The sequence below is a fragment of the Bos javanicus genome, chromosome 3 (genome assembly GCF_032452875.1).
Source record: "Bos javanicus breed banteng chromosome 3, ARS-OSU_banteng_1.0, whole genome shotgun sequence".
Lineage (NCBI taxonomy): Eukaryota > Metazoa > Chordata > Mammalia > Artiodactyla > Bovidae > Bos > Bos javanicus.
The window spans coordinates 15,326,453-15,341,467 of record NC_083870.1 but is presented as its reverse complement, the minus strand read 5'-3'; the positions used below and the strand labels follow the sequence as shown (position 1 = coordinate 15,341,467).

The 15,015-nt window shown below is 37.0% G+C and overlaps 1 protein-coding gene across 8 annotated transcripts in view; it reads right to left on the bottom strand.

The window, feature by feature from the left end:
- The window catches only part of ASH1L (ASH1 like histone lysine methyltransferase), a 207,980-nt gene that overhangs the window by 122,917 nt on the left and 70,048 nt on the right, over nucleotides 1–15,015 (bottom strand). For all 8 annotated transcript variants that reach the window (XM_061412997.1, XM_061412998.1, XM_061413001.1 and 5 more), the window contains one exon: nucleotides 2,468–2,569. In XM_061412997.1, the coding sequence (XP_061268981.1) occupies nucleotides 2,468–2,569 (102 nt within the window). The remainder of the gene's footprint in view (nucleotides 1–2,467; nucleotides 2,570–15,015) is intronic.

Sequence of the window (15,015 nt, the reverse complement as noted above, 5' to 3'; positions counted from 1 at the left end):
AAATTAAATACCATATTGATATAATTTGACAGTGAGGCCTTATGCTGATGAAGAAATTAAATTTTCTGATGTTGGCGCTAGTGGTAAAGAATTCGCCTGCCAGTGCAGGAGACAGAGGAGATGCAGGTTCAATCCCTGGGTTGGGAAGATCCCTGGAGAAGGAAATGGCAACCCACTCCAGTATTCCTCCCTGGAGAGTCCCATGGACAGAAAAGCCTGGCGGGCTACAGTCCACAGGGTCATAAAGAGTTGGACACGACCATATACCACAATCAAAGGTCATTAAATGATCTGCTAAGCAAAACCACATGGACAGAAAGCTAAGAAATAATATGTCACTTCCTTGCTAAAACTTTCAAAGGCTTCTAAGTGTTATCAATAAGACTCTACATGACTGGTCCTCACATACCTTTCCAGCTTCATATTCAGTTGCTGTCTTTACTCCAACCACACTGGCTCCTTAATTTTTTAAAGTTACTGCTCTCCGCTTTACATATATAACTCCCATTGCTGGGAATGAAACTATCACTCCCCATTTTGCCTGATAATACTGATAAATTAAAAATGATTTCCTACTAATAGAGATGCAAATTTAGAGAATGGACTTGTGGACAGAGCGGGTGACAGAAAGTGGGACAAATTGAGAGAGTAGCATTGATGTATATATACTACCATGCGTAAAATCGTGGGAAGCTGCTGTATAGCACAGGGAGCTCAGCATGGTGCTCGAGATGACCTAAAGGGGAGGGATGGGGGATGGGTAGGAGGGAAGCTCAAGAGAGAGGGGATACGTGTATACTTACAGTTGATTCATGTCATTGTACAGCAGAAACTAACACAACATAGTAAGGCAATTATCCTCCGACTTATAAATTAATTAAAAAAAAAAACTCCATCATTTCCTACTCTCCAATCCTCTAAAAAGGTAGAAGACAATTATCATTCTCTATTTTTTTTTTTTTTTTGGTAAACACACATACTATCAGTAAGAAGAAAACTGAGAGCACAATCTGTATATTGTATAAAGTATACAGATATGTTATACTGTATGAAGAGGTTAGTGTAGTGTTAGTTGCTCAGTCATGTCCGACTCTCTGAGATCCCACAGACTATAGCCTGCCAGGCCCCTCTGTCTGTGGAATTCTCCAGTCAAGAATACTGGAATGGGCTGCCATGCCCTTCTCCAGGGGATCTTCCTAACCCAGGGACTAAACTCAGGTCTCCCACATTACAGGCAGATTCTTCACTGTCTGAGCCACTAGTGAAGCCCCATGAAGAGGTTATATATATTAAAATACATAAATGACAACTTTCAACAGTTGATTTGAAATAAACATTAATAGAGGTTCTTCTTACAACCTCAAATTGTTTCACAAATCTCAAAGATGTATAAATGCTATTGGAAACTATCACTGTACTAGACAACTTTATATATATCTAAGTCTTTATTAGATAGCTCCAATCTACAGTCCCCATTATATTACATACCCCATTATCTCAATTCAACTTTCAAAATCTCTATTTTTGTGTCTGCCTATCTTTGTAACTATTCATTTTGAATTATCCCTTTAAACTACATCAAAATCACTATACCTCTACAAACTTTCAGTTATAAGATAAATACTAAGGATGCAATATACAACATAAGTAAAATTAGCACTGCTGTATGTTATATATTAAAGTTGTTAAGAGAGTAAATCCTAAGAGTTATCATCACAAGGAAAAAATGTGTCTCTTATTTTGTATCTGTATGAGATGATGGATGTTCACTAAACTTATTGTGGTGACTCTTTCATGATATAAGTAAGTAAAATCATTAGGCTGTACACTTTATACAGAGCATATTATATCTCAATAAAACTGGAAGAAAAAAATAAAATCACTGTATCTCATGGAGTATGCTTAATTGGTCATAAAAGGGGTAAAAGGGGACTACTGTTTTATTGTTTCAATGTGTGGGTGCTAAGTCGCTCAGCTGTATCTGACTCTTTGTGGTCCCATGGACTAGCCAGACAGGCTAATTTTTTAAACTTAGGCAAGAATACTGGACTGGGTAGCCATTCCCTTCTCAAAGGGATCTTCCCAACCAAGGGATCGAACACGGGTCTCCTGCATTTGCAGGCGGATTCTTTACCATCTGAGCCACCAAAGAAGCCCTGTTTTTTCAATATACATTATTATTCTCATATTGCAGGACCATTTACTTGTTTTTTCTATAGTATTATACTCCAAGGCAATTTAAATTGTAGTCTATAGTGTAAATCTATTGTAAGGGAGTTCCCTGGTGGTCTAGCGGTTATGATTTGGCTTAGAGGTTCAATCCCTGGTCAGGAAACTGAGATCTCCCAAGCTACACAGCAAGGCGAGGCCAAAAAAGGAAAAAAAAATATATATATATTTTCCAAATCTGTTCACAAGTAACAGATGGGAAATTATCTTAAGAGTCTATTAAAACAATAGCCCTTACCTGTTGAAGAAGTACTCTCAGATGAAGACCTCTTTCGTGCAGGGCTACAGTTTGTGCTCTCTGATGGTCGCTGGGAAGACTTATCTGAGGCTGGCTGGGAACCTGGAGAGACAGGAAAAGACAGAAATCATAGGAAAATCCAAGTCCAGAAATAATGTGAAACCATTCTGTGTTAGAACTGTAATATTTTAGCTGTTGCCACTGCAATTCTCTGTAATAATACGACTTTAAAGCTGACAGTAAGAGTATATTACTTGAAGGAGAAATCACACTGGATGTTGTGCACAGAATTTCACAGGTCTCATATACATAATTTACATTAACAGAGGAAAAACTAGTTATAGTGGAAGGATGAAAAAATATATAATTTAGTTTTTATGTATTACCACTATCAAACATATTATTAAGATATCTATTGATAAAAATCACTAGCAATAATCTGATCAACTCTGTTCCTGATTATTGATTCAAATTCATCATATAAACTGACAAAACTACAATGCAATTAATTAGGAACAACTGATGCGAGAAAAGCAGGTCCAACCTGAGCATTTTACTTAATAGAATCAGAGATGAAAATTAAAAGCTGAACCTCAAATCCACACACGCCACATAATCCAGAGAGATCATTCAGAGGGAATTTGTGATTATCTATGCAACAGACTAAACCTCCTTTATTACTTACACTTAAGGTCCCTTGGTTATACACATAAAAGTTCATGAAGATAAAGAAACTCCATTTCCTTCAAAGAAAAAAAAGGCTCATACTCTTCTCAAAAACCTCAAATAAATGCAGCATAATTTACAAAACTCTTACTCAAGAGAAAGTATGTCATTCAGGAAAGATTATTTTCCTGAGTAAAATATACTTGGTTCTGATACTGGACTTCTTATACCCTGAAAAAGCCACTTGCTGAGAATACATATTGAGCAACTATTTGTCAAAAAACTAGTAGCAGTCTGAAATGTTCACTTTTAACTTGAAAAAACAAAGTCTTACACATAACTGGAGGCTCAAAAGGTACAAGAAATTAAATATCTGAAGATGAGATTTTTTTTTAAAGATCTGTTTCTAAATCAGAGTTAACTCCTTACTGAAATGACTAAATGACTGACTGATAAACAGGACAACTTGAAAACAGAAGAATTCACTGGAGCTAAGTTTCTAACATTTCTGTTTCTGGAAGAAAAATAGTAAACCATGAACTTTGTTTTAATCACTCAGTGTCTTAAATCACATCACTATAAATATTCTTTCAAGCAGGCTTTTTTAGCATTGCTCTGGTGAGATATAAGATTATGTGTTGCCATTCAAGAATAACAAGTTACATTTGGGGGAAATTGATGTTACGATAGAATATCCCATTTTGGAAACACAGTGATGACTACTGTAAGCTATAATTAAGGAGCAAGACTATTTATTGTTCAATCTTAAAAACAGATACAAAGGGATTTTTAAAAAACAACAATACAATAAATCCCGCTACAATGTGGTTCAGATAAGATTTCCATTAAAGAGCTAAACTATCACAATAAAATATCTAAGAAGTAAAAGCCCAGGCATCAGTGAAGACATAAGTTTAAGCATTAATACTGAAAAATTCCTATACTGGACAGGACAGATATATTTCCTACTCAGACACACAGCCAAGACAGAAGACAACAGTGGCCAAGAAGCTTGAGACATCACTGAACTCTCTTTATCATTATTCTCCTGATGAATGGGCAATCTTAGATTAAGCACTAGGGAAAGAAGGGATTGGAGAGCACTTTTTATCAAGTCTTCTCTCTGTTATAAACTTACATTTATTGAGTATAGTTTATATGTTTGGCACTATGCTAGACGTTGTGGAGGTGGGTGAGGGAGAGACAGTAAAAACAGTGTAATAGTTTCTGCCCTCAAGGAGCTTATTTAGGGTCTGGTATGTTATCATGTATTACACTTCAGGTGGCATTTGAGCCATCCATTCTTGAGCTCCGTCTTCAGTTTCTAGGCTATTTGGCCACGTTTCCCAAATTTCTTGGTCATCTTCAAGAAAGTCTTGATGAAGGCTTCAACTATACCTTTGATCATTAGGATATCCTGAGAATCACCCTGCCTGGCCTCACCCACCTCAGGGTAAAAGAGGGTACAGGCACTTTCTTCAAAGCTCCTTCTTTTGGTGGCATCTGGAGCTGCAGAGGAGGCAGTGGGAGGTGGAATGGGGGTCAGATCCCCGGAGACCGTTATTGGCAGCTTTGTACAGCAATTCCTGAGAAACTGAAACAATTGAGAGAGAGATGGCTTAGCTCACTTAGCTTCGGAGCCATTTTTCATTTCCTGAAAGTAATGGAGGCCAGCAGCCTATTCTTAGGATGTAATAGGAAACGAATAAAACTTCATTCAGGAAGATCCTCATTTTTTATTTTAAAAAGTCTGAATTCCCTGTTCATACACAGTAGAGCTGTTCTTCACAATTTTTCATATTTAAGGGGGAATAAAGTTGTATCCCTGAAGATACAGATCTCTAGGGCTTGATAATTAGCTGATCTAGACCTTTATTTCACTTAAAAACATTGCTTACAGGAGGAGTAAGAGGAGGAGGGTGAGGATACCTGAGGGAAAAAAACATTAACTAACGATGTAAAGCAATCAAGTTTAAGACTAGAAAATGATGATATAAACTTATACGAAAGAGCTAAATAACCTGTTAAAGACTTTCAAAAGCATGTTAAAACTGGCCTAATAACAGAAATCATAAAACATGTTCTCTAATACTACCAGAAACACAATGTTTTATAAGTGCCATTATGCAATTGGGTGGATAGGGGAGAACAAGACAATGCCCAGAGAATGAGTATGCTCATTTCAAGAGACCAACATACTTCCGCTTCAGAATGCAATGCAGAGTGGAGTGTAGCAGTGTTAAGCACATGAACTATAGAGCGCAGTATCCTGAGTTTGACTCCTGGCACTGCTATGAATTGAAAAATAAGTTCTAGGCAAGTAAACATACTGGAATGTGCACTTAATAAAGCATTTTTAACTGACATGGTTGTTTTGAGTTCCAAAATGACATAATGTAAAAAACTCAGAAGGCTTTGACAGATTTTTTTTTTTTGACATTTGTTTTTTTATTTTTATTTTATTTTTTAACTTTACAATAACAGATGTTATATTAATTGGCTCCTTAGATTTATCATAGAACTTTTAGACTCTAAATACTTAATAATGTCATTGATATGCATAGACAAACACTCAATATTAAAATTAAAGAGGGACAGAGCCTTGCATCCAATTAGGAACCAGAACTATTCGAGAATGTCAAGCATCTATCTTAAACATAAAGAAGTACTAGTAAAATAAGTACTTCTAATTAAGAAGTACTATTAAGATAGGTAACTCCAGGGCTGGTAGGTAATCATAAGGTTGGAAAAAGCTCCTCTGAAGTGTATCTCCTAATTCACTGACTCTTCATCATAGCTTCTCCAGGTTTGGGATTATATCAATAAAATACAATGTACTCAAAGGATGAGTCAGAACCAGAAAGTGTTTGGTTCTCTGTTCAGCTCTGTACCAGTGGAGAAAGTAGTTTTCTGCTTCTGTTGTTTGGCTCTTTGGTTCTTCTAAATCATGGCTGATTCCTTAAAGGAGTTATTGCCCTGTTATCATCTCCATCCTGTGATGAATATTTGTTCATGTGTCATCAGTGGTCATTTTATGATGAGATGAGATTGGGCACATTCAGGGTGGTATGGCCGTACCATCAGCGGTCATTTTAGATCTGCCTGGAGGGATAAGTGAAGACTCTCCACTCCTCACAAGACAGGAGGTATGTTTGTATTCCAATTCATGAAAATCTGATACTTCCTCAAATAATACACATGGGGAACACATATACTTCTAAATATCGGAGAATTCTCATGGAAATGAGTTCTCATTTTTCATTACTTCAGAAGCAAGCAGAGAATATTAATGGGAACTCCTCAATTCACTATTTGGTAGAAACCCTACTAAGTGTCTCATCACTCAGATAACAGCTTCAGAAATATATTTAGGAATTCTATACATATAAATGAAGGAAAGAGAAATTAAAGATAAATCACAAAAGTAGTATGTAAATAGAACTGGAATTTAACATAAATGTAAGGTAAAAACTACAAGTAAATTATTTTCCTTCATTGAGACATTCATGTAAAAAAGAAGGTGGACTACTACTAAGGAGGGAAACTGAAGAGAGACAATACTATTAATTGGGATAATAATAAGAAATTAAGAATTAAAAAAACCCTTGGAAATGTGAGGGAGCCTTGCAAGTGGTTTTGACTGTGGAATCTCTGGGTTTTTATTTGACCATTATTGGATGAACTTTTAAAGACAGAGACAGGTTTGGGGGAAACATCTGTGCCAAATTAGACAAAAAAGGAAAAGAGATGGTACTTTTATAGCAAAGTCATAAGATGAAACCATGGATAAGAATGTTGAAACTTAAGAAAGCAAAAAGAACATACCTACATTTAAAAGGGATTAAGAACCTGGAAATCTTTATATTATACACAAAAACATGCGGAAACCAAAAAGCTGTTCTCAAGTTGACTGGTCACAAGAGATCTTGACTGATGTCTATAGAGGACAAACTGAAACAAATCTAAGATAAAAAAGAAATAACTACATTTACAGATGCCTGGGTGTGAGGACAGAGTCATACAGACAAAGATATCTGCATAAATAGAAAAAATTCCTACTGGTAACAGTGTGCAGGAGAGGTGGAAGGCATCACAGAACACTGGAATAAAGTGTCAATGTAATTACTTCACTGAAGCCTTGAGTGTCCTAGGCTAAAAACCAAGGAACTTCCAAATGGAAGCTGGCAAAAGAACACAGTGAATGAAACTGACAGCTGGTTGGATAAAACAGGCATTTCTTTAGTCTAAATCTACTATTAAAACTTTAACAACAACACAGTATGAGTTTTGGTTATACTCTGCTGAGAGTTCAGCACTATAATCCCCAGTAACTAGGGGATGGTTTAAATGAGCTGTTTCGGGTTTCTAATGCTATACGTATCTTTGGGTCAACTATGGAAAAACAGATTAACCACGCTAGACTCGGACACTGTGCAGTAATCAGTTCATAGATACTATAAATTTATTTTTAAATAACACATTTAAAAGTAATTTCTAAAATTTAAATTGCTCCTTCCCACCAAAACTTAAGCATGTCCCCAAAATTCTAAGAAATTCCTCTTCTTCTATTATTTATAAGTCAAGACTACTGGTTATGTTTATTAAATGGGACTGAATCAAAACTGGTTATAACTAAAATGGATGCCATAGGAGAAGAATATGAACATAAAATATCAACGATGTGGAAATCTCTGATCAAGTCTTCTTGTTTCCAGATTCAAGTTGTGAATCCTTTGCTATGGTTCACAGACCATAAGAATCCCGGAAGCTTCTTCTGAATGAGCTGAATGCTGAGATAAAAACTGGTTCCACAATAAAAACAGCTGTTTCCAATTGTGGGAAATTTATTTACTGAAAGCAATGCATTTCATCTGACTCACCAATTAAACGCAGTACAAGAATGATTCAGAGTCTGTGCTGGTGGATTTTTATGCTAAAAAGTCCATGTTTTTCTCCCTCCAATTAGGTTATTTCTCAGTGCCCAAATCAGATAATTCACTGAAATGGAATTCCTCTGGAAATTCCCAGAACTGTACTAATCACCACAATAAATTTTCTGATTTCATTGCCACATGTTCACACTTCACTTATGACTGTATCTTATATATCACCCCAGAGAAATTGTCAGAAATCAGAAAATTCTGATCAACGTCACATTCAGTTAAAAAGAAAATAAGACTCAATATACTGTGCTTCAACCATTATGCTTCTACTATAGTAAATAAGCTTTTTCCAAACAAAAAGATTTGAAAAGACCCTGATGTTGGGAAGGATTGAAGGCAGGAGGAGAAGGGGACAACAGAGGATGAGATGGTTAGATGGCATCACCGACTCAATGGACACGAGTTTGAGTAAACTCCAAGAGTCGGTGATGGACAGGGAGGCCTGGCGTGCTACGGTTCATGGGGTCACAGAGTCGGACACGACTGAGTGAACTGAACTGAACTGAATAGGTTGCAGGTTCTAGCACGGGAAGTTAGCTATGAATTGAAAATGCTGAAAACCATTGATTGTGTCTGACACTTCAGTCAGAAACTTCCTCACCAGTCCTATTTCAAGTCTACTAACAAAGATACTTAAATAAACAGAATTAGTTATCAAGAACTGGGTGAAACCAGAAATCTGGCCACATTTAAGAGTATAGCTTTACTACAAGTTTATTTGCATCAAGCTGATTTTAGACTTTTAATATATAACAGTGTATTAATAGAACAGTATGAAAATTAAAAAATAAGCTATCATTTATAAAACAACTAGTTTTCTTTTCAAAGCTTTCTGAGATATGTTTAGTTCAAAACTGCTGAAGTGATTAAATCTGTTTGATTCCCTACAATGAAAACAAGGAGAGAAAGGTTAAATGCCTTGTTCTAGACTGTGTATCTATCATTTCTGCCTGTGCTCTGATCTGATTTATTCAACATAAATGATCAAATATGCCTGTTTTATTTTAACTAACCCTTATGATAAATCTACTCAACACAAATAGTAAAGAATATTTTTTATTTTTGCCTTAATCAGTTAGAGATTGGTTTCATTTGACAATCAGTACTTAAAAAAAAAAAAACCTAAACTGATTGTTTGGAATAAATTTAAGCTTACAGAAAAGTTATAAAGTCAGTTATCATACGTCTTTTACACTCAACTTTCCTTAATGTTTTACTTAACTATGGCATATTTGTCAAAACTATGAAATTGACATTGGCATAATTTTTCCACTCATGTTCTTTTCATGTTCCAGATTTTAATCTGGATATCACTGTATTTAGTATCAAGTCTCCTTAATTTTCTCTGATCTGTGATGGCTGCCTCAATCTTTCCTTGTTTTTCCAGGTCTTTGATACTCTTCAGAAGTACTGGCCAAGTATTTTGTACAAGGTCCTCCACTCCTGCCCCTGCTCCTGTTTTTTGAAGTTTTCGTATGTTACACTGGGATTAAGGGTTTTTGTACAGAGTAACACAGAAATGAAGTTCCCTTCTATCACATTATATCAGAGGATACATATTACCATCATGATTTATCATTGATGAAATTACACTTTCACTCGGTTTAAAGTGCTCTCTGCTAGGGGTCTTCACTGTAAAGTTACTACTTTCCCCTTTCCATAATCTGTTCTTGGGAATTAAGTCACTAAATTCAGTCCATATTCAGGAGTTAATTTTCACCTTCTTGAGGGAATAGTCTACATACATTATTTGGAATACTTCTGTAATGATGATCCACTCCAGTATTCTTGCTTGGAAAATCCCATGTACAGAGGAGCTCGGATGGGCTACAGTTCCTGGGGTCCCAAAGAGTCGGACACGACTGAGCAAATTCACTTTCACCTTCTATTTATTTACTTAATCATTTGTATCAGCACAGACTCATGAACATTTACCTTAATCTTAGGTTATAATTGCATAATGTCATTATTTAGTTGCTTAAACTGTTCCAGCTTTGGGCACTGGACAGCTGTTTCAGGATAATAATGTCCCAAAGCTAACTGACCATTTCGGAATACATGGTAGATAGTTTTTGGACATTTTAACAGGAAAGCAATTTATGTATAATGAATCTATCTCCAAGTTATGTATGGAAAAATTATCAACTGACGACTGAGAAGATCAATTTAATATAACATGCAGTTTAGTTATGCTCTTTTTATACTTTAAGAAGGAAAACTATTTGACAGAGACAATTTCAGATCGAGAAGATGCAGTTATTTCCTTCAGAGAATACAAAATTATAAGGAAAGAGTAAATAATAAACCAATCAGGATTGCTACAATGTTTAAAGCTATAAGAATTTTAACTGCCCACATTTCCCTATTATTTCCCATTCATTCCTTAACCTCCAGAAATCTAACAATTGCCACTATGGAAATTGCTCTTAGATTACAGAAGATTATCTGCTAAAGCAAACTGTCTTTCAGTCTTTATCTAAATGATCAGCATCTGACACTCCTGAGTACAAAACTCCCTTAGGAAACCCAGCGTGTTCACCCTAAACATGATCATTCCTGCTCTTAATTCCTTTAAACAACCACTGATCTAAAACTTTACCTTCAGGTTTGATTTCTCTTTTGAGCTACAGATTCGTATATCCACTAAACAGCATGAAAGTCAAATCCATTTTCCATCTCCAGTCTCCTTTTGCATACCACCTTTTATTTAATTAGGCTTCCCTGGTGGCTCAGATGGTAAGGAATCTGCCTGTAACACAGGAAACCCAGGGGATACCTGGAAGATCCCCTGGAGAAGGGAATGGCTACCCACTCTAGTATTCTTGCCTGGAGAATTCCATGGACAGAAGAGCCTGGACAGCTATAGTCCATGGGGTGGCAGAGTTGGACATAATTGAACAACTAATATTTTCTTTTAATCACATCACCATTCAACCAACTGCCTGAGAGAGGTATCTTAGAGACATTCTAAAATCTTCCCTCTTTCTTTTCTTTACGACTTTTAAAAATCTATTTCTGGACTTCCCTGGTGGTCCAGTGGTTGGAAATTCACCTGCCGATGCAGGGGACATGGATTTGATCCCTGGCTGGGGAGTATTCCACATGCTGAGGGCAACTAAGTTCACGCAGCACAACTACAGAGCCTGTGCTCTAGAGTCCATGCTCCACAACGAGAAGCCACCGCAATGAGAAGCCAGCATACCACAACCAGAGAGTAGCTCTTGCTCGCCACTAGAGAAAGCCCACATGCAGTAACAAAGACCCAGTCAAGTCAATAACAAACAAACAAAATTACAAAAATAAAATCTATTTCTTCTGAATATTGTTTTCTCTATCACTTCCTTAGTTCAGGGCCCCATAATATTTCACTGAGACAATATCCAAACTGGTCTACCTGATCTTTCTCTAATCCATCTATCAAAGTGCTATCCATATGATCTTAGCAAATCATTCTACTTTAAAACCCTTAATTTCCCACTATCTATAAGGTAAACTCCAAACTCTGTGGTATCTTACATAAACAAGAGGCTCTATGTTCCCCATCTATCTTTCCAAACACATTTCCTGGTCCCATATCAGACTATTTACAGTTACCTAAGTACAGTATCATGTCTCCAAAATCCTCCAAAGCTTACTTCTCTATGAAAAATAGTCTTTACCCTTTATTCTTTGCACAATAAACTCAAAATATCTTCCTGGTTCCTTTTAAGTGAGTCCTTCTCTGCTCCCTAAAATATGCTGAGTACCTCAACTTTAGGAGTTATCAATTACTATTTGTATACATGTTCATATACTCCAATGAACTATAAATTCTCTGAAGGCAGATATTACATCTTATTCCTTTTGTTTGCATTCCTTGTATCTGGCAAACAATAGAGACAAAATAACTGCTGAATGGACAGCTATCATAATAGTTAAGATTAAAAAACCAAGTTCTTAAGCTTTGCCTAAATAAAACAAATTCTGACTTTCAGTGATCAAATTAGAAGATATGCCACGATTTAGCACTTTTTCCTTATTATTTTCATTAACTGAAAATCTTTTTCTCAGCTGGTCTTCTGTGAATAGGTAAGCCAATTTTCATGTCTGTTAAGACTTTCATGTCTGTCAAAGCTGTAAGAATTTTAACTGCCCACATTTCCCTATTATTTCCTATTCATTCTTTAACCTCCTGGAAAAAAAAAAAAACCCTGTTAGTAAATCAAGACACATTTCTACCCACTTAACTAAAGAGTACTGTGAAGAAGAGAGATTCCAAGGTACAGATCAATTAACAAAATAATTTAAATTAGACTTGTGATAGAATAAAGAATACATGTGATCTCTGCCTCTGACTCCTGGCACATAACTTCAAAAAAAAATCTTGGAATTTCCTGATAGTAGTGTCTTTGCTATGTCTAAGAGGTGGCTTAAGGTGAACCCTAAGATTCCTTCAGGATGGAGGCTGGTCATTAGAGACCAACCACAAGATTAGACAGTTGCAACTTTGGGTGAGCCCAACCTGCAGAGGATGGAGATGGATTAGAGACTGAGTGCAAACACGTGGCCAATGATTTAATCAAGCATGCCTATACAATGAAACCCCAATCAAAATTCTGAACCCAGAGGCCTTGTGAAGCTTCTTGGTTGGCGAACATAGTGATCTACTGAATGACACACCCATATTCCAGAAAGAGGGCATAGGAACTCTTTGTCCCTTTCTCCACACCAGCTATTGCCCTATTCATCTCTTCAATTTCTGATCTGTATCCTTTATAATAAAACTGCAACTGTAATTACAGTGGTTTCAGTGAGTTCTGTGAGCCATTCCACCAAATTATCAAAACTGAGGGCTTAGGACTTTCCTGGTGGTCCAGTGGTTAAGAATCTATCTGCCAATGCAGGGGACAAAGGTTTGATTCCAGATCCAGGCAGATCCCACATGCCATGGAGTAGCTAAGCCCCTGTGCTACAACCACTGAAGCCTAAGCACTCTAGAGCCCGGGAGATGCAACAAGAGAAGCCACTGCAATGAAAAGCCTGCAGACTGCAACTAGAGAGTAGCCCCCAATCACTGCAACTAGAGAAAGCCCACGTGCAGTAATGAAGACACAATGTAGCCAAAAATAAAATAAATAACCCATTTCAGGTTTTCTTTTTTTTTTTTAATGAAGGGTTGTGGTAAGACCTAAACTGTGGCAGGTTGGACAGAAGTGTGGGTGGACTGGCGACACTGAAACTTGCAGCTGGCATCTTAAGCGGGGGCAGTCTTAAAAAAAAAATCTTTGCTCTTAAATTGTAGGGTCTTCTCTAACTCAAGGTGATTAGTATCAGAACTGATCTAAATTAGAGGAAACCCAGTTGGTGACAGAGAATTGATCAGAACAGGAACTTCAGTTCAGTTGCTCAGTCATGTCCAACTCTTTGCGACCCCATGGACTGCAGCACGCCAGGCTTCCCTGTCCAGCACCAACTCCCGGAGCTTGCTCAAACTTATGTCCATCGAGTCAGTGGTGCTATTCAACCATCTCATCCTCTGTTGTCTCCTTCTCTTGCCTCCAATCTTTCCCAGCATCAGGGCTTTTTCCAAGGAGTCAGTTCTTCACATCAGGTGGCCAAAGTATTGGAGCTTCAGCATCAGTCCTTCCAAAGAATATTCAGGACTGATTTCCTTTCGGTTTGATTGCCCTGCAGTCCAAGGGACTCTCAAGAGTCTTCTCCAACACCACAGTTCAAAAGCATCAATTCTTTGGAGCTCAGCTTTCTTTACAGCCCAACTCTCACATCCATACATGACTACTGAAAAGACCATAGCTTTGACTAGATGGACCTTTGTTGACAAAGTAATGTCTCTGCTTTTTAATATGCTATCTAGGTTGGTCATAGCTTTTCTTTCTTCCAAGTAGCAAGTGTTTTTAAATTTCATGGCTGCAGTTGTCATCTGCAATGATTTTGGAGCCCAAAAATATAACAAAGTTTCTCACTGTTTCCCCATCTATTTGCCATGAAGTGATGAGACCAGATGCCATGATCTTAGTTTACTGAATGTTGAGTTTTAAGACAGCTTTTTCACTCTCCACAGAGGTCTTACTATGTTTTATTTTTTAAAGGAAAGAAATAAGACAGCTTCTTATTCATTAAGCAGGTATTTCTGCATATGTCAGATCTCCCTGCTATCTCAGTCCCTAAGGTCCCTGAAGCCAGATGTGGATCCATCCTTTCCACTCTAACCCCAATAAATGGCCTCTTGGGTGACTTTATTGTCCATGAAGGTGATATACTTGACACATTCAAGTCATTTCCCTTCACCTTCACCTCAATTTCCCCACTTGTTATAAGCTTCTTCTCACAACTCTTAAATTAGGGGCCACAGCTTTAATATTCCTTGGAGCCAGATAAACCACTTAAATAGTTAAACTGGGTCATATCTAACACACATCAGGAAACTGTGAAGACTGAGGCAAATGGAAGATTGCATGCCCTGACTAAAGACCTGGGGAGTGGAGAGGGGGTGCCATTATTGAGACCCAACCTTGACGTCATCCAGGAAATATGGATTAAGTGTTGTCAGATGTTCTGATTTCTTTTCAAAGGAAAGTAGAACTCTGAACAGTTATGTGAAATCTCCAGATTTTAAAATTTCAGCATTAAAAAAAAAAACTATAGAAATCACCATAATGGGTCATATACAAACCAAAGGTCGATGGTTTTTAACCACTACTTTAAATAATGAAATTGTTCAAAGCTACCCAAGGCTCTCTCTTTTTCTCACTCTGTATTCTCTGTAGGGAAATCTTTCTCTCATGATGACATGCAGATAAACAGATAAGCAGATTCATAGATATATAGTCTGTCTTGTTACAGTGCTTCTACAGTGTGAAACAGCTCCAGAATGACAAAGAAGTTGTGTGAGTACATACATGATTTTTCAAAGTACATTAATGTTTTGAAACACAAGAT